A 19,074-nucleotide genomic window follows, 5' to 3' on the forward strand; every position below is an offset into this window, starting at 1 on the left:
TTCCCTAAATTTTGTAGGTATCTTTATGGACAAATATTTGTTCCAAAGCAAAATATATTCGAAAGTTTGATGAAAATCTTTCTTACTCGAAAAAAAAATTTAAATTTTCAATATAAATTATCACTTTTAATTTTATCAACAAACTGTTACAAATATATGATGGAAACGAATCTGACAAGTAAATTTCTGCTAAATTTTATAGATATCTTTGTCGACAAATTATATTTTTCAAAAGCAAAATAACATTCTGATGGTTTTATTTATTATAATTATATTATAAGATTATAAATTATTTATGCATTTGTTTGTGATTTAAAGTATTTATCTCAAATATTTTTATATATATATATATATTTGTCGAACCTTAAAAGTATTAATGTGATTTTTCAAACAAAAAAAAGTTATTTTTTATTTTTTTAAAGAAATGGATGAACCTACTCAGTGTATTAAGGTTTTAAATATGTTTTTATACAATTAGGAAACATTTTTTAATTAAAAGAAAAGTTTATTATGCTTTGTATCCTCTAATTTGAGAACCATGCAATTTAAACATTATATTTAGAAACCCAGGACATTGAGTCTTCTATTTTTAATTTAAAGCAGATCGGATTTGAGATAACAGAATAGTAACTTTTCATCCGTACATGTGTTTCCCGCGCAGTCTCTTTTTTTTTTAATTCCTAAACTTTAATTTTTTTAATTTTTTAATGAAATACCATTCCTAAAAAATATATTTGGTAATTTTTGTAATGATCCAAGGGAGTGCTAAACCGGTTTAGCAGCAGCGTAGCAAAGTTACCATCGATTTGAACTCATGGGCCAGTTGTTTTGGAGTCGCTCATGTGCTACCAAAGCTTGCATTTTGCATCTAAAGCCATAACTACATCTTTTTGAAGAAAATTCTACTGTTGAGGCACTGGTTTATCAAAACCAGAACTGGATTTGTGCTTTTCGTTTCTTTTTTTTTTTTTTTTTTAAAGCAAAAATGGTAGTTTTTGATTTTGATGAGCAAACTTCATCTGTTTGGAATCCAAATCACAAAGAAAGACTTTGTTAAGAACAATTTATATAGAGTCTTTCTATTTAAGTTGGAATCCAATCTAATAAAGGAAAGCTCGAACAAGAAATAAAAGAGGAAATAGTGTATGGTAGAAAGTTAGTAAATGAAGAGAATTTGTTTGGTGTTGAAGAAAAATTGTATGTAAATTTGGATGTGATAGAGAGGGAGAATGATTATGAGTTTTTTTTTTTTTTTTTTTTTGGCAATATGATTAGGAAATCATGAAAAAATAAAATTGCAGATGGGTATATCGTGGTAAAAATTAGATTAATTGCAATTTGGAAAAGAGAAAACGTGAAGAGCAGGATGGACGGAAAGCTAGTCTGCTGTTGGTTTGAGGTCCAGTTGAACTGATGTGCATGCAATCAAAAACTAATAGGCCTAATACGGTGGGTTTTAATATATAGCCCCTAAATTGCATACTGTATTAAAGTGCAATATCCCCTTTTTTTTTTTTTTCTGAAAAGATAAGTGCAATATCCCCTTTAAAAAAAAAAAAAAAAACTATAGAGTATGGGATATTTAAAGAAGAGATCTGGTAAAAAAAGAAAAAGAAATAACAAGATATAAATATTTATCAAATTTTATCAAAAGAAAAAGAAATAACAAGATAAAAATATTTACTAAATTTTATCAAATATATAATAAACATCATAAAATTTCCTTTTGAGAATATTTATTTATTTATTTAGTTTTTATTTTTGGAAACCTTTTAGAATAATTTAACATAACAGAGTTTCGCGGCACAATTAGTGGAAAATCGAGTAATTACTCTCTTAAATGCTAGGACCAAAATTAGTAAAATCTGCTCTTTATGAAGTTTGAAAATTATCTTCTATGCGCTTTTCCCAAAAAAAAAGAAAAAAAAAAAAAAAAGAAGAAGAAAAGAATTAGCATCTCTGCGAAGTCAGTTGTTCATGGCCTGCAGCATTCCTTATCTCCCTCTCAAAATCCGCTTTTCGATCTCCTCTCGCTGCTCTTCAACAGCTTCAGTCCCTTTCCTCAAGACATCTACGGCGACGTTTTCCTGTCGTTCTCATCTCAGCTCGACAAAATCCATTCCTTCAGCGTCCTTATCAACCACTGCTAGCTTCACCTGGAATGACGTCATTCGAATTTCTCAACCGGAAAGCGCTCCGGACGATCCTTCCGATCTCAAACCCTACTTCGACAAGATTCAAGCCTGTAATCGCGGATCAGTAAGTTATAAATTTTCTCATCTGCCAAACACAACATTTGTTCATTTTTTTTTTTTCCTGCCTACATTTTCTTAGTTTCCCAAACGTTGCTCAGTTTCTCATTGTCTTACTGAAACCGCTTGCAGGAATTTCAATCCGAGTTCCTTCCATTTATAATTGAGAATCAAATTGTCGGTTATATCCACAATGGGTAAAGCTTCCTCTGCAATCATAGAAATAATTTGAATTGCTATCTGCGATGAGTTTATTGACTGAAATTAAATTCATAAACGCGTAAGATGATTTCCAAATCGGTGCAGATTTGCTGAGCATTTGAGGAGGTTCAGGAATGTGTTTATTTTCTCAGAAGATAACCAGGTGACCTTGCATTCGTCTCTTAAGACATCAGAGGATAGAACTAGAGCAGTAGGAGAAGTAATCAAGAGCTTGGGGGAGAAACTGATTCCAGGTATACGGAACGAGGTACTAATTTAAGCTGATTGAGAATATGTTCATTCAAATCCTAGATGAGGTTGTGCCTTATACGTTTATTTCCATATGTTATTGGATCTTTAAGGCTAACATGTCATAGAAGCGAGTATCTAGTTCGCTTTGGTTAATTTTTCGTTTATTCCGATCAGCTTTATCCTGTAACTTCGTCCTTTGGTGCACCGACATTTTTCTCGCTAGAACGTGCAGCTGCTCCTTACTTTGGAATAAAGGTATTTTTTATTTCCTTAGGAAGTTGATCTGTTGTTTTAGGATGATGATTCTCTCGGACTCCTTTCACACCATTATCAATCATCTATGGCCAAAAAGTTTTGAAGATTTTATTCTGAAATCTGTTTAGCCTCTTGCAACTTGCTTGAATAACAGATGTGCAAAGCATATTAACATCCTCCAGCATAAATATGTTTGAATATATGGATTTTTGGTATCCATTAAGCTTAACTTTCAATTCTTTGCTCATGCTTATATGACGTTAAGTGAGAAATAGTCATAAACATTCCATATTAGATTCCAAAAAAGAAATCAGAAGTTTTTGTTTAAATTTTTTAGTTTATATATTGGATTTTTTGGTTTCTTCTTCACGTGACTAGAGGTATCATAGAATATGTTTGTGGGAACCGTTGCATTGGGATCAGATCATTTGGCATATTGTATGTTACTGAAATGGTGCTAGGATTTTGCTTGGAGGATGGAAATCCAAAGAGTAATAAGCATATAATGAAAAGCTATCTATGATATTAGGGTGGCCATGGTCCCTACCTGTTCTAATCCAAAACATGGCTTTACTGCTTGTTATCTTTTGCAGGGTAGACAATTTAGTCATGCCAGAGTGTTATTAGTGATATATTTACCAAGGACTCATTTAATTCAAATCTAATTAAAGAAACCTGTCTGTTTGCTGATCAGAATACTAATTGATATAACTGATAGTTTTTGTACTGCTTTTTTGGGACAGGTTTATGGAGTTCAAATGAATGGTTATGTTGAGAAAGATGGCCAGAAATTTTTGTGGATAGGGAAGAGAAGTCAACTGAAACCCACGTATCCAGGGATGCTCGATCAGCTAGTTGCTGGAGGACTGGTTTGTAAAAATCTTTGAATTTACGTAAACATTGGCAACTTATGTTCTTGCATACTCACTTTTAAGTGAATATTTGCTCATGACATGTAAAATGAGCTGAGAAGAAGCATATACTAGTGATTTCATAGAAGGATTGACTAGGGTAATTGTTCATTTGCTTTTTGGAGGATTTGTTCCCTTTTCCTGTTCATCATATTTATTGAAACTTTTGCAACCCCCAACCAGCTCCACTTTTGCCACCTTTATGATGCCTATTGCATTAATCAAGCAATATGGTATCCTTCTTTCCTAAACTAACATGGCTTTAGAGTTCATAACCAGAAGAGGAAGTCCAGAGGAAAGAATTGTTATCTTGTTGAACTTCTAGTTTTTCTTTGTTCTTGCATTATAGGATTGTTGCTTGAAACCGTAGCCAAAGTTCCTTTGCTTAATAATTTCTTTTAAGATGTTAATTGTCTTTGAGATTAGACAGGAAATATAAGGTTGTTCCAAGGGAAGTGGAAGATTTCAGTTGTTCTTCCTGGCTGTAAAATTCAGAGCTCTACTTCAGAACTTTGACAAGAAAAATTAATTGAGCAGAATTAGTTATTTCCAAATCTTTAATAATACTAACGAGTACAATAAAGCTCGTTTGACCATTTATTAAGATAATCATATATGGAATAACTTCTTTTCCTCTCTATTCCAGATAACAAATATATCCTAGTTTTCTCTAGTCTGTAATGTTTGTTATGTTACCGAGATTAAAAGTCCATTTCAATGATGATAATTGCAGCCACATGGGATTGCGTGTGGTGAGAATCTTGTGAAAGAATGCGAAGAGGAAGCTGGGATACCCAGATCCATTTCTAGTAGGTGAGTTCTATTAATTTATCAATTTATGTTCTACATATTTAACATGGACTATATTCGCTTGGAAGTTGAAATATGGTGGGTGATTGTTCTGTTTTTTGAGAGAATATTTGTGGCAACCTTTCTGTTTGATGTGTTCATATGTACTTTTCTCACAGTGCAATAGCAGTTGGTGCAGTGTCATACATGGACATTGATGAGTATAGGTACAAGCGGGATGTTTTATTTTGTTATGATTTAAAACTCCCTGAAAGTTTTATACCTTGGAATGAAGGTAAGCCCCTTAAAGTTTAGCTTTCTTCAATGATTATTGTAAGATATTACTATAACTATGTTCATTTTTTTTGGAGAATAAATCTTATAGAACATTTTGTATTTTTTTAAAATTGTGTTAATTTTTTTTATATGCTGTTTTCTCGAGAGAGAACTTTATCCCTTCGAATGGTTTATTAAACTTGTGATAGATGGAGAGGTGGAGAGCTTCAAGTTGATCCCTGTGCCACTGGTTGCAAATGTTATTCGAAGGACAGATTTATTCAAATCAAATTGCACTCTCGTCATCATTGATTTCTTGTTTCGACATGGGTAGTTTCTCCTTTTCTACTTTGCTTTTTCTCCTTGGCTACTTACTTTTTCACATCTTAGCATTCTTAGGGCCTGTTTGGCCAATTGGTTTTAAAACAGTTTTTTATTCTACAAAATAGAAAAGTGTTTCCAAAACAAAAATAGACTTGTTTGGCTATTAATTTTCAAAAACAGTTTTAGAAAACAAATTAAAAAAAAAAAAAAAAAGCAAAATTTAGAAAGCATTAAAATGATGTTTTCTGTTTTTTAATTTAAAAACTATTTTCAAACACTACTGATCAAACACACCTTGTTTTTATGAAACAAATAAAAACAATTTTATTTTTAAAATAATGTTTTAAAAACTGAAAATAAAAAATAAAGCCAGACAGTGACTTTGCATGAGTTTCCATTCGTCCCCGCATGTGACCATATAATATAATAGTCTGACAACTTGGAGATTACTTTCGTTTTTGTTTTTATCTTTTATTATTATTATTTTTTTGCTAAGAATATTACTTATTGATCTGTTCTTATTTGTTCCATTGCATGGATTCTCCTTTAGGTTAGATCTTTTTTCCCCGTCTTTTATAGAAATTTATAAACTCTACTGAATAATCATTGTGAATTGCTTCTAAAGGAGCAAGCCTGTTGTTATTTTGTTAGGAACACTACCGACTTTCCTTTTTGCCTTATAATTTACTATTTTATCAATTGACACAGGTATATTAAACCTGAATGTTTTGGATACTTGGATCTGCTTCGTCGTTTGAGAAGTGGAGACTGTTCGTAGTAACACCAATTACTTGAATTACCAACACCCAAACGAAAACTTCTTTTATAATGTAATTCAAACTAATCAAGGAGCTTACGATCCATTTTAATGTACTACTTATGAGTTGACGACCATAGTGACATGTTCTTAGTTGTAGCATGTTTAATTAAAATTAAAAGCTATAACTAGAACAAGTGCTAAAATAATATCTTAGTGCCAATCACGGTATTCATCATAGTCATAGATAATGTATTAAAAATGAACCTTAAAACCTCCTCAAGGAAAATGACTATTTGATAATATGGTGTTAACTTATTGGCACACAATTGTGAATATAATCCAATGTTATCTACCGACTTGTCTATTATTGCTTCCTCTTCTTTTCTGTTTTGGTAAAATGACTTGTCTATTTGCTAAAAGAAAACGTAAGAATAGGCTACACACGCAACTCGTCAACATTTGGATCCAGTGGTCCAAAGACAGCTTCGACGTCCTTATTTTCGACTTCCTCCAATCTAGACGGGTTCCACTTGGGACTCTGCAAAAATAAAACAAAACTCTTATATATCCTCTTAATATCGAGTTTTGCAATTTGTATCATGCTGAGTTGACATATTAATTGTACGCATTAAATTATCGATCGAATTTTTATAATGTGGGAAAGAGCATCTATAAATTCCCAACATATAATTTATATATATATATATATATATATAATAATTATTTTAAATAACTTATAATATACTAAATAAGTGTGCATATTTATATTTAAATATATGATAATTAATAAGTTTAATATTTTCTTTTATTTAAAGTATATTTATACTTACACATAGAATTATATTACATAATATAATTTTATATAATTTTCATATGCATATTACATAATATATATTTATTTTATACGTAAACAATAAAATTTTAAAATTATTTATTATTCTTACGGGTCCTATATCTGCCCAGTTTCCAGCCAGCGAATCCCAGCCCAGCCCAATTACAAAAGAGGCAGGGAATGGAGTGGGGTCGGTAAATGGGGAGGCCAACCCGGCCATCGCCATTGGCAATCCTAGATCTCAGTTGAGGAAAAAAACAACATAGGGTACCTGATCCTTATCCACCAAAACTGCCCGTACACCTTCAGCAAAATCGTTCCTCAGAGAAGACCTCAAAGCAATGCGATATTCAGTTTTCATCACACCGGTTAGCTGAAAAAAAGTAAAGCACAACGCAAATATAATTGCAAAACTTCTGATAGTGCAGGTTACTTAAGATTGAAAATTATCAAATGCGGGCAACAACATTATGATAAGCAAAATAAAGATCCCAGCTCACCGTGGATAATGCATTGTCACTTCTTCCATGTGCAGAGGCAACTTTGGAGAAATAGTTTTGTGTCAAACAAAGTGAAAAAGGAGAACCTTTTCCAATGCCTTGAAGAGCTTCATTAGCCCATTCAACGACTGCAAAAATGGAACGAAAGAATTCAGAATGAATAAGAACAAAGAGAAAAACCAATGTGATGTATATAGTTTTCTTCAGACTAACGAAGTGGTATTAGAAACTTACCAGTAGCATCTGAACTCTGCTGTTGCTTTTTCAGTTCCTCAATTGTCTGAATAACCGACTTATTTGCACCAAATGACGAACTTATTTGAGGTAAAAGCAACCTTAGCTGGGCCTCAGACTCGGGGTTGCCACTGAATTTCCCCAGAAGTGCTTTAACATCCTCATGTGGGTCCTGGGAACTGTATCAACATTGGAGTTACCTTATTTCATCCAGTTAGGTGATATAATGAATGATAATGCCAAGTGAAAGTAAGGAACTTTACTAATTCTTTTATTTTTTATTTATTTATTTATTTATTTTTGGTGGTGAATAAAGGACTTCAGTAATTCTCAATTTATCTAGGTGTATACCATATAGTGAAAAACTTAAAATTAACAATGTAATAAGGCAAGCATCCTACTCAATTAAAGAGAAAGTTGGAAAGAAATTAACTTCGACCCCCTCAAATTTTTTTGAAAAAAGTCATCAAAGGTGAAAAGGATGGTCAGGAACCTACAAGGTTGTTGACAAAAGAGCTCCCTTTAGTGAACCCAAGCTTCCAGATGGCACGAAATGTGTTCCAAGGCCTACAAATAGTGCATCCGAAGGTGTAGAAATCCTTTTTCCAGTCAATCCAAGATAAGCACCTAGGATGTTCATATTTGTTAGACAACCCAAGAACAAAGATGATATTTAAAGTAAATCACGAAGAATTTTATGAACTCTTTCTCATTACCACCCAAACTCATTCTAGCAGACTAACATTTATATCCTACGAATTTTGATTACATCCTAGACTTATCTTGTAACTTTTCTATAACAAGATCAAATGCATATTGCCTTTGCTGAATATAATGAAACAAACTGTGGTTTAGGATAAGAAAAAGCTTACCAACAGAGCCACCTCCTGGACTTTTTGCTGCTATATATGCAAACCCAACATCTGGGAATAAACCAATTCCATTTTCTGGCATAGCAAGAACAGTCCTCTGAAATGCATTTAAAACACAAAAAATTTAGAAAGAATGAAAAAATAATAAGTTATTGCATGTAAATTCGATAACACTAAAAAACTCAGCACGACAACGCAAGTATACCTCGGTTATTATCCGATAGCGACCATGACCTGATAAGCCAATTCCAAAGCCCATTGTTATGCCATCCATGAAACTTATGTAAGGCTTCTTGTACTCGGAGATTTTACATATCAGAGAATATTCTGCAGTGAACACCTGACCAAGGTGCAGCAAATAAGGCATATTAAAATCAGGTAGCCAATGATAGGCTACTTACAGTCTCAAGCAGCAACTAGAGGCAGACAAATTATAAAAGGGCAGCCAGATGAAGAAGCTATAGTAAAGCAAGAATTAAAAATAAACTTTCCAATTTAATAGTCACTGTAACCCTCCAAACATATCATGTCATTATGAAGATGCAAGTAGGCTCAATTTGTATGCACGGATCAAAATAGAACAGAGTACAAGAAGGCTCAATTTGTATGTACCGATCAAAATAGAACAGAGTAGAAAAACTTCATTCATATATCAATTTTTATATGATTAAATAAAAAAAACCAACTAGAAACAGAGCCAAAACTTGTATCAGAGCATTTCATACACCTTTATGTTTAGCAATATCTTGATCACGTATCTTCTTATATTCATTTTTATCACAACCTTTAGATCAATATATGATTATGACCATTTCATAAACAGATCGAGTTATTTTCTTCTTCAATAAGTAACACTAAACATTCTCTCATGATCACATTTAAGTTTAAAGTTGTCATGGCCATTTCCATCATTGATATTATGTTTGAGAATAATTAAATCAAGATACAACAACCATTTATCATTAAGGAACTATTCCATGGGAACAATATCATCTAGATCATGTTTACTTTTCACATTTATTTTTTAGTTTAGGAAAATGAAGAGGAATTTGGGAACTTGAGGTGTTTATAAATATGAATGTGGTTGTAAGTCCAAAAGTACTTACACTGGACCAAATTTGTAAATTGTCGAATGGAGATTAATGGTAACATCTTTTAAACGACATTATCATAAGTGCAGACAATATGGTAGACAAGACTGTTATTTTTCTTACTTTAGTTTTAATAGTCTATAAGGGGTTAGAATTTGATAATATAGTTAAAAGTACACAAGAGCTCAATCATATCTGATAGATGGTTTTTGGTTACAATCTGCTTCACGTCACCACCTGCAGGTAAACTAACATTTTGATTATCAATTGAACAAAGCTTAAGGCAAGTGAACTTATATTATACAACAATGGAACATAAAAAGGAAGTAGGAAGAAACACAAAAGAACATAACAGGAATCAGCAAAAACACTGCTGACATACAATTACCACCAAACAAGCACTCATACAAGGAATGCTAATACTACTAGAGCAAAACAGCATCATGGAGAAACCTTCTGAACAAGAGGTGTGTTTTTGTCCTTCTGAATTTCAGCGACAACCCCTTTAATATCCATTCCTGCATTAGCCATGGTTTATCACCCTGAACACCTTACTACTCAAAACCAAAAATATTCACCAAAGAAGCAGAATATATATGGGAAAATCAATGTAGATAAGTTATTAAAAAAAATAAATAAAAAAAAAAAAAAAGGAAGAAGAGTAGACAACATGCTGAAAATAAACTATTAATTAACAAAAACCAGATATGAAATTTTCTTCCATGTTACCTGCACAAAAGGCGCGAGCTGAGCTGCTATCAATCAGAACACACTTCACATTTGGATCTGATTCCCATTCATCAAGATAGCTTTTATATTTAATATCCATATCTGCAATGTTAACAAATTCCACGTAAATATATCTAAGAATTCATCGTAGCTTTTATATTTTATATCCATATCTGCAATGTCAACAAATTCCACGTAAATATATCTAAGAATGCATATTAGCTTTTATACTTTATATCCATATCTGCAATGTGAACAAATTCCACATGAATATATCTAAAAATTCATGTTGTTGTTATTATTATTATTAAAGCTAATAAGTATTAAGTTTCTTATACAATAATCGGCAGAAAACTGTCCTATTATCGCTTCAAACTCCGCCACTTCAAATTTCCAAATGAATCTTATAAACAAAAAAATTCTATAGAATCTACACAGAGAACAACACTAAGCACAAGTAGAATGCAACATTCATACGAACTACAAATACTCAAAAAACGAAATAACTAAACACACAGCTAACAGCTTATGGAGTTTTCAGTATAATCAACAGAAACCGATTATTTTCTTCCAAAATCTTCAAATCACCAGCACTTTCAATCGCATATTCATCTACCACAGATATAAAAAAATAATAATTAAAAGGAGACGGATGCTTAATGTACGAAAATGATTAATCGCACAGCTCAATTCGAAAATGAACCGCACAAATAGCATAATTTAACAATAAAAAAAATATATATATATATATATAAATAGAGAGAGAGAGAGAGAGAGAGAGTGAAGAATTGAAACCTAGGTTCATTGCGTTAAGAGCTTTGGGACGATCGAGTGTAATTACGGCGACACCGTTCGGGTGGACGATTCCCTTGACGAACTCATCAGCGCTGGCCATAATCGCAAAGGAACGGAGCGAGCTAGAGGATTTGAAGGTTTTGCAGATAGAGAAATTCTGCAAGTTAATTCTCTGAGACTGAGTGAATGGACTGAAGAAGAGCGAGGTCGATTTGGTAAGAATCTGTGCAAATCCGAACGAGCTTCGCATGCTTTTTCACCGTTCTATTTTCCCTGAAAGTACAGTGATATATATTTGTCAGAGTGTAGAGTGTGAGATGGATGATTTGCTTTTTTTCTTTGTCCTCATTTGCCCTTCACTTTCGCTTTGAATTACCTTTGCTGCATTGGCTACGTAGGAATGGGTTACTTCCACCGTCATTGCCTGGAAGTTTTCAGTGAAATGCGAGGATGTTTAAGTCATTTGGGCATTGAAGTGTAGCCCAACTCATGAAGGTCCAGATTGAATCTGGCCCATGTTGTTCAAAAGTACGCTTAAAGCTTTGTGGACTAGCGTCTTGACGTAAACAGATCTAGCCCATATTAAAGTACAATCCTGGATTTGATGCTTTAAGTTTTTCATGACAATTTTTTAACCAACAATTTCCCAAAAAATAATAATAATAATAAAATAAGAAAAAGAAAAACAATTTTTAACCATGAAATATTTCCATAAATTCATGACAGTATCAAAATAAAACATTGGAAAATGCCATATATTCTTATTTGAGTGTTATTATTCATCAGAATTGGTAATGGTCGCAGTCAATTTTACAATTTGTTTAGTGACCATTGAGCATCGGTCTTCTTCGTTATTTTATCGTTTCACTTTTCATACACAATGCCATCATTACTACCATTACATAAATAACCACGTCACAATATATTGTATTCTGGACGATGAATAACTTTCGAACTTTTAGTATTATTTTAGAAACAGTTTGGAAAAGATATGGGTTTGATTTCTTTATTTAAAAAGACACGAGTACATAGAAACTGATAAAGCTAACTACCGAAACACTGGAAGCTATATAATGAAAGACCCAGAATCAGAAGTACGTATGTATAAATATTGCACAAAACAGTCTAGAATGCATCATTTTCCTATGTATTTATCCCATAAACCGAGTTGGGAAAGCACAACAAACATCCAAAAGAACCATATCTCGGACCTTCATTCCCGTTATAAACAAACATCCCAAACACCAAATCAAAACAAACACCAAACATTAAAATTAATCAAAAAAAGAAAACTAGCGAAACAACTAATTAACACAAATATTTAAGCAATTATGCTATCGATGCCCATATTATAAACTTTAAGACCAAACGCCTAAGGTGACTTTGAGCGCATCAAGAAGCTGAAGCTGAGCAGTTAACTGTGGGAAATGGCCATCGGCGTCGATAATCTCCACCGTTGATTTGGCCTTGATATTCTTCTGCATGTAGAAAGCAACTGTGTTTGGAACAACAATATCACTGCTGCTCTGGATGATAGTGCATGGGGTCTCAACCTTATTGAGAATTTCTCGTTCGTCGCTGTAAAAAACGATCTTGGCCAATGGAATTGCAACTTCATGTCTCATCTTCAAAAAGCAATCTTTAACTTTATCAACTGAAGCAGGATCATTTGCGTCCACAACAAGTGAAGAAAAGTTTGATGCCCAATCATTATAGTTGGTTTCTATGTCTGATAGTATATTTTTAATCTGTGACTCCTCAAACCCACCTTCATAATCATCTGTGTTCATAAACCTATAAAGAAAGTAGCATTGGAAGATTAACCCAGATAACTGGATTTATGATCGTTTTAATATTAGATTTTTTCAGTATAATCCGGACAATGTATGGATTTCTGTATTTGCTAGACAGTAAATAAAAAGGTACTTCTAGTATTTTTTTTATTTTTTTTTCTTGGGCTAATAATTCATGTTAGCAATTTTCCCTTGTCATATAATTTCAATTAATTAATTAAAAGTGAGTTTTAATAACAGTATATATATATATATATAATGACCAGGTATTAGGTAATTAAGTAATTTATCACTAAACTAAAAAGAAAATAATAATAGATCTTCCATATGACTACTCAAACAAGAAAAATAAAAAATAGTGATTTACATTTTAATATAACTTGAATATTGTCCTCACATGGTCAATTTTATTACTGTGGTCCAAAGAGCACTGGCCGGCTAGATATACATATATATCCCTCCATATACATAAACCAGGCATAACATTACAAGATTATAAGGTAGTTTATTCGCAACACCCATCATAATCAAAATTTGTCGCCATATCATGTACTGTTTTGGGCTCTTCATAGAATATAAAAATACATTAAATCGCAAATTTTATTCATTAAAAAAAAAATTAAAATCACAATTTTGTTTCATTTATGGGGTTAGAAAGGGAAATAAGATAAATATCCTTCAGTTAAGTTTAGTGCTAGAAAAGTAGAGATTGATGTTGGATCCAACTGCGGACTATTTTAGTGGAACCCCGTTAACCAAAAAATGAAAAAAAATAAAAAATAAAAAAAATAGGAAAAGTAAAATGAACATCTGAGGAGGAAAAGAAACAAGTCTTTTAGTTCTGAAGCAATGATATTTCTTTTAGTTCGTTTCTCAAAAGAAAATCGACAAGATTAGTACCAAAAAACTAAAATAAAATAATAATAATAATAATAATAAACACAAAAGGAACAAATTATAATTGATAACCGACCACATATAAAAAAATCTACGACTTTGAAAAGTAAACAAGTGGGTTTCGGTTCAATACAAACTGAAACTAGAAAGAGTAAAGGATTTAAATATATAGACAAATACAGCAAGGAGGGGGAGAAGAGAAGGGGTACCTGGGAGAAGCTCCAACTAGTATAAGCTGCTTAAAGAGTTGAGGTCTCTTAACAGAAGCAATGCATCCAATCATACCAGACATGGAATGGCCGAGGAAAATTACAGATTTCAAGTTAAACTCATCCAAGAGATCAATCAAATCATCGGCAAAATGTTCATAGGAAGTGTACTTGCTTGGATCGTAAAGGTTTTGGTCATTAACGGCCCCAGAAAACAACCAGTCAAAAAGAAAAACATTGAAATGCTGAGCCAGGTCAGGAACAATTTTCTCCCAGATTGACTGGTCTGTACCAAAACCATGAGCCAGGATTATGGTTTCGCTGCCTGAGCCTATGATTTTGGCGTTCATGGACGAAGAAAGCCCTCTTTCCTTTATTACCATGTTTAAAAATAAGGAAAAAACAAAAAAATAGAAGAAACAAAAGCAATTATAGGGAGTGAGTGGTGAGGGAAAGCTAGACAGCTGTTTATGGTATTGATTGCTAGCTCCTGGTTTTTGCCCCCATATATAGGGAACGAGGATATATTGGTTTATTAGTAATTATTAAAATAATACACATTTTTGTCAAAAAATATATATATATATATAGAATAGTATACGGTGCGGATTGATTTTATGCACATCGCATCCAAATTAATATATTTTTTTAATTTTTTTTAAAAAAATTATTAATTTATTATATATACTATATATATATATATACAATAAAATTAATATTTTTTTTTTAAAATATCAATTTTGATATAGTACATATATAAAACAACATCTGTATTATAAAATTTTTATATAATATATATATATATTTTTTATTAAATTTATCCGTATTTATGATAATGCTTGGCTTAAGTATTAATTATATAAATACATACATACTATGTGAGGAAGTCAAAAAATGTCTTTGTCTCCAAAAACAAACTGAAATAACAAATACACATTCTGTTCTAGAATCAGCCACAATATGTTATTACCGGTAACAGTTAAAAAAAAAAGCATTTTAATTTTAAATTTTTTTTAAGATACATTTTATTAATTACATACTGGTTCTTTTTCTAATTTTCGTTAGGAATAACATGCTTTTTTTTATTTAACACGTTTAAGTAAACAAAAGCATTGAGATGGGGACAAGAACCAGCTATAATATATATATATATATATATGGCATTAAAAGGATTCCGAAAAATAAAAAGATTTAAGAATAAGTTTGGTTTATAAAGTAACTATTTCTAAATTTAGTTTTTTTCTTCTTTCTATATTTTATAAGTTTTGAATTTGAAAATAGTTATATTTCTATTTTGTTTTTAAATGTCGGAGTTTCTATTTTTGTATTTGAAAATATTCTTACTATATTTTGATAAGTTGACATTTGGATTTATTATCACATATCTTGAAAATATATAAATAATTATAAAATTTTACTTTTAATTAAATTTTATCAAATTCAAACATTTTTGAAAAAAAAAAAAAAAGAAAGAACATTTATAAAAGTTAAATCTTGATTTTAATTTAATAGTCTTACCAAACACACACACACATATATATATATATATATATAATTATTATTCATTTTCTTATTTTTTTTATTCTTATAAATAATTATTTCTACTTTTTCAAATTTAATCATTTTATATATCAAACATATCCTAAGAAATAAACACACAAGTGTAATACATGTTCTAATTGCCTCCACCTTATCATTTAGCATACATAGAATTTTTTCAATACTCTCCGAATATGTGCCCTCATTTCTAATACAGAGGTACGCGTTATGTGTGTGGGCCGCATCCTTACGTTAAGAGGGGGAGAGCACCTAGTCTAGAAGTATAGTATTGAGGATTTTTTCTCACTATATGATACCATTTGTTATTTTTATTTTAATATTAGAAATGTGATATCATTTAAATTTGGGATCATTTTAGCAAAAAAGTGGCAAAGTCACTATACTGTCTCCGTATATAGGAACACAATGTTAAAGAGCGATAATTTTGCAGGCCAAAAATTTATTGATGAATTAAACTTGATAGCTGTGTTCAGAACTGATTTGAATTTCTTGTCGTATATATAGATGCAGATGGTTGTTTTAGCATGTATAATGCCGGTATTCAGTAATGTGAGAAACATTTTAAAGCACATATACTTATATATATATATATATACATATTGAACAGAAAGAAAGACATATTTACTATTATAAACAAAAGCTGGTTGCAAATCTTTGGAGCCAATCTCGGCACTGTGTGAGCAGTGGACAAGTGGAATAGGTGAAAAAAATGTGTGCAGCGTGTAGGGAAGAAGAAGGATTTATTGTTGGAATCGTTACTCGTTGATCATTATTGACTTTTGACTTTTTGGGATTAGGTCGACCACCACTTTTAAAGCTATTTGATTAGGCTCTTAATTAGGTAAAAATTTCCCTTCAATGAGAATAATATGTTTAAATTTATTTGGGGGCCGGCAATGCTCCTAATTATACCAACAAATATGAACCAAATTTGGGAAATAATTTATAAATCCTTATCTGTTGCTCCATTGCTAAAAAGACTGCCACATAATGAAGTAAAGTGATAAAACTCCCTCATCAAAAAAAAAATGAAAAAGAAGAAGGTAAATTCCCTTGGATACTATTTGTTCTAATCAACGTTTTCAAATTATAAGAATCGAGTCGGTTACTACCATCTTCCTTTTTCATTTATAGAAATGCCATGGCCTATATATACCTACGTATTCTTTAATAAAAAGGTTTTGTCGTAACTTATTAAACTTAGAATTGATAGTCCTATAATGTTTATCAGTATATATAATCCCATAAAACCTTAAGTCTCAAATTTTTAAGAAAAATTCAATGTTGGAATTCAATTTTTCGGATTAGTTCAGTTTTCCTCCTGTAATATTAGGTTAATAATAAAAACTTGGAAATAATTGACTTCCTCACATATTGTCTCTAGATATGAAAATATGATGATTTTATGAGTCCATATTTTTCCACATCCAATTAATTATCTTGTCATTTTTAAAGGGAATTAAATTTTCTTAAGTTTAATATTTACCAAATTTGTCTAAAAATAATCTAGTAGTAAAATTATTATTTTCTTCCATAATGATCTAAAATTTGAATTCTCCATAATAATATATATATATATATATATATAGATAAGATGAAAACTTAGTTTTAATGTAAATCAACTTTATAAAACAAAAGAATTCACAAAAAAAAAAAAAAAAAAAGAAACACTTTATAAAACAAGAGATGTTTATATCGAACCCAAAAACATTTCACAAGAAAACAATAGTTTTACGATGTTCCCAAGTAAATAAAAAGGTATAACATATAGGATTTTGATATGGAAGTGAAGGAGCAGTTGGAAAGTGAAGAAGGCATGTGCTGGGTGCGTTGGATCAGAAGTGAGACCAGAAGAATGTAGAACCACAGAAATAGGCGGGAGCCTACCGCCCCAGACCTAGGTAGGGAGTTAAAAGGAAGAGAGAGAGAGAGAGAGAGAGAGCGGTTAGGTGTTGAGACACAAAAGGACCCATTTGTCTGTATGCGTTTATCGAAATGAGAGGAGAACCACACAAAAAGTAAGAGGTGGAGATTGCAGCAATTGCTTACTCGAATTGAAAGATATGTGTTCAAACACAAAAGGACCTTTTTGTCTTTATTTGTTTATCGAGTTCAGGCACTGAAAGTAGTCGACATAAGTCCAAGATCTGCCTTTTCTGACATTAATGGAAACCTTACCCCACCCACGTTCATCCTTATCACAAATGAGAAATTTACCCTCATATGTATAATATTGCATTTGCACGCATATTATTAATTATTGACGAAGTTTCAAACTTCTAACTGTAACCCCACTATTTGAATAACCAAAAAAAAAAAAAAAAAAAAAAACAAAAGAAAGACCCACTATATGGTTAATGTTTTTACTGCTGCTTTTCGAATCCAAACTTCACAGTCAAAATTGTACTGCTGGGACAGTCAAATAACAAAAGCTACTTGAAGTTAGAATTTTTCAAAAAAATAAAAATAAAACAAAAACCTTCCGGATAGAATTACATGGTCTATTTTAATTGCTTAATTTAGAAGTAAGGAAAACGAACTCGGCATTAATTAAGAGCTTTGAAATGAAGTTTCAATGGAAATAAATAGACCAAAAGATATTTTTTTCCTCATTAAATTTTGAGAAGAATTTTCTGTAACAAGAAGATTTTGGTAAGTATATACATTCATAGGTGAATCATATGATTCGTTGTGATCACAGATGGTGGATACACAAGCTTTTTAGATATTTAAGGACAAGTCATTGGCCATTAAATTCTCTGAAAGGCCATTTGTTTGGAACAATAGGGGGAAAAAATCTTTTGGAAGATTTTGCAATCTGAAGGAGACCTGAGAATAAAATCTTTTTCGTAATTATAATTTTTTTTTTTCCACTACGAATGATTCTTTACTTTTTTGGTGTAGGGGAAGATTCTTAAGTGGAAAGTTAGCAACGAGAAAATCTAATAAAACGACAAAATAGGGGAGAGAAAAACAAAACAAAACGGGGAATCATTATCATGCGGGAAAAGGTTTTGTTCTCGAGTTAATTGCACTTAGACTTCTAAAATTTTATTATTTAGATTGTCTAGGTTTTTAATTTTTTAATTTATTATATATTAATGTAATTATCAACTTATTAAAAAAAATTCATAACAGTTTTGTCAAAAACTTATGCAAAGTATGTAAAAAAGGAGAATATATAAAGTGTGAACAAAGAGGAGAAAACATCTTCATGAATAGAATTGCTATTGTTTTGTTTGGTCAAATTGAAATTTAGATTAATTTATAATAAATTAAAAAATTTAAAATCTAATTTATAAAATTTTAAAAATATCAAAATGCAACTAATTAAGCTTTCCTTCTTCTACTTTATTAATCAAATACATATAATTAATAACAAACCACATAACTAGCTGGCTGGTAAACCCAAAAAACCAAAAAAGGATATATAGAAATTAAGAAAATAAAATCTTAGTCAAAATTAGTAGGTGTGAATGAGATGGGCATTGATTTATCACGCATTTCTCACAATTAGCCTTATTATTTCCAAACTGTATTGA

General features: G+C 31.2%; 3 protein-coding genes across 4 annotated transcripts; 1 reads left to right on the forward strand and 2 right to left on the reverse strand.

Annotated features, from left to right (window-relative positions):
• Positions 1-1,863: 1,863 nt before the first annotated feature.
• Positions 1,864-6,154, forward strand: LOC107435384 (nudix hydrolase 20, chloroplastic). Its single transcript, XM_016046990.4, has 9 exons — positions 1,864-2,259; positions 2,385-2,449; positions 2,559-2,721; positions 2,880-2,960; positions 3,704-3,829; positions 4,605-4,684; positions 4,840-4,955; positions 5,146-5,266; positions 5,969-6,154. Exons 1-9 carry the CDS (start codon positions 1,978-1,980, stop codon positions 6,036-6,038), a joined length of 1,104 nt encoding a protein of 367 aa, XP_015902476.3. The 5' UTR covers positions 1,864-1,977; the 3' UTR covers positions 6,039-6,154.
• Positions 6,155-6,296: 142 nt separating this feature from the next.
• On the reverse strand, positions 6,297-11,361 carry LOC107431861 (3-hydroxyisobutyryl-CoA hydrolase-like protein 3, mitochondrial). Of its 2 annotated transcripts, none has more exons than XM_016042881.4 (10): positions 11,074-11,361; positions 10,279-10,380; positions 9,734-9,786; positions 8,664-8,798; positions 8,459-8,555; positions 8,084-8,213; positions 7,587-7,765; positions 7,353-7,480; positions 7,124-7,225; positions 6,297-6,558 (listed from the first exon to the last, which is right to left on the reverse strand). In XM_016042881.4, the coding sequence occupies exons 1-10, from the start codon at positions 11,321-11,323 to the stop codon at positions 6,457-6,459; spliced, it is 1,278 nt and encodes a 425-aa protein (XP_015898367.3). In that variant the 5' UTR covers positions 11,324-11,361; the 3' UTR covers positions 6,297-6,456. The 2 variants fall into 2 exon arrangements, with proteins under 2 accessions (XP_015898367.3, XP_015898365.3); XM_016042879.4 differs by lacking the exon at positions 9,734-9,786 and adding an exon at positions 10,003-10,067 and having other exon boundaries at positions 11,074-11,359.
• Positions 11,362-12,144: 783 nt separating this feature from the next.
• Positions 12,145-14,478, reverse strand: LOC107431844 (strigolactone esterase D14). Its single transcript, XM_016042852.4, has 2 exons — positions 13,973-14,478; positions 12,145-12,867 (listed from the first exon to the last, which is right to left on the reverse strand). The coding sequence occupies exons 1-2, from the start codon at positions 14,353-14,355 to the stop codon at positions 12,432-12,434; spliced, it is 819 nt and encodes a 272-aa protein (XP_015898338.2). The 5' UTR covers positions 14,356-14,478; the 3' UTR covers positions 12,145-12,431.
• Positions 14,479-19,074: the final 4,596 nt, after the last annotated feature.

The sequence above is a fragment of the Ziziphus jujuba genome, chromosome 11 (genome assembly GCF_031755915.1).
Source record: "Ziziphus jujuba cultivar Dongzao chromosome 11, ASM3175591v1".
Classification (NCBI taxonomy): Eukaryota; Viridiplantae; Streptophyta; class Magnoliopsida; order Rosales; family Rhamnaceae; genus Ziziphus; species Ziziphus jujuba.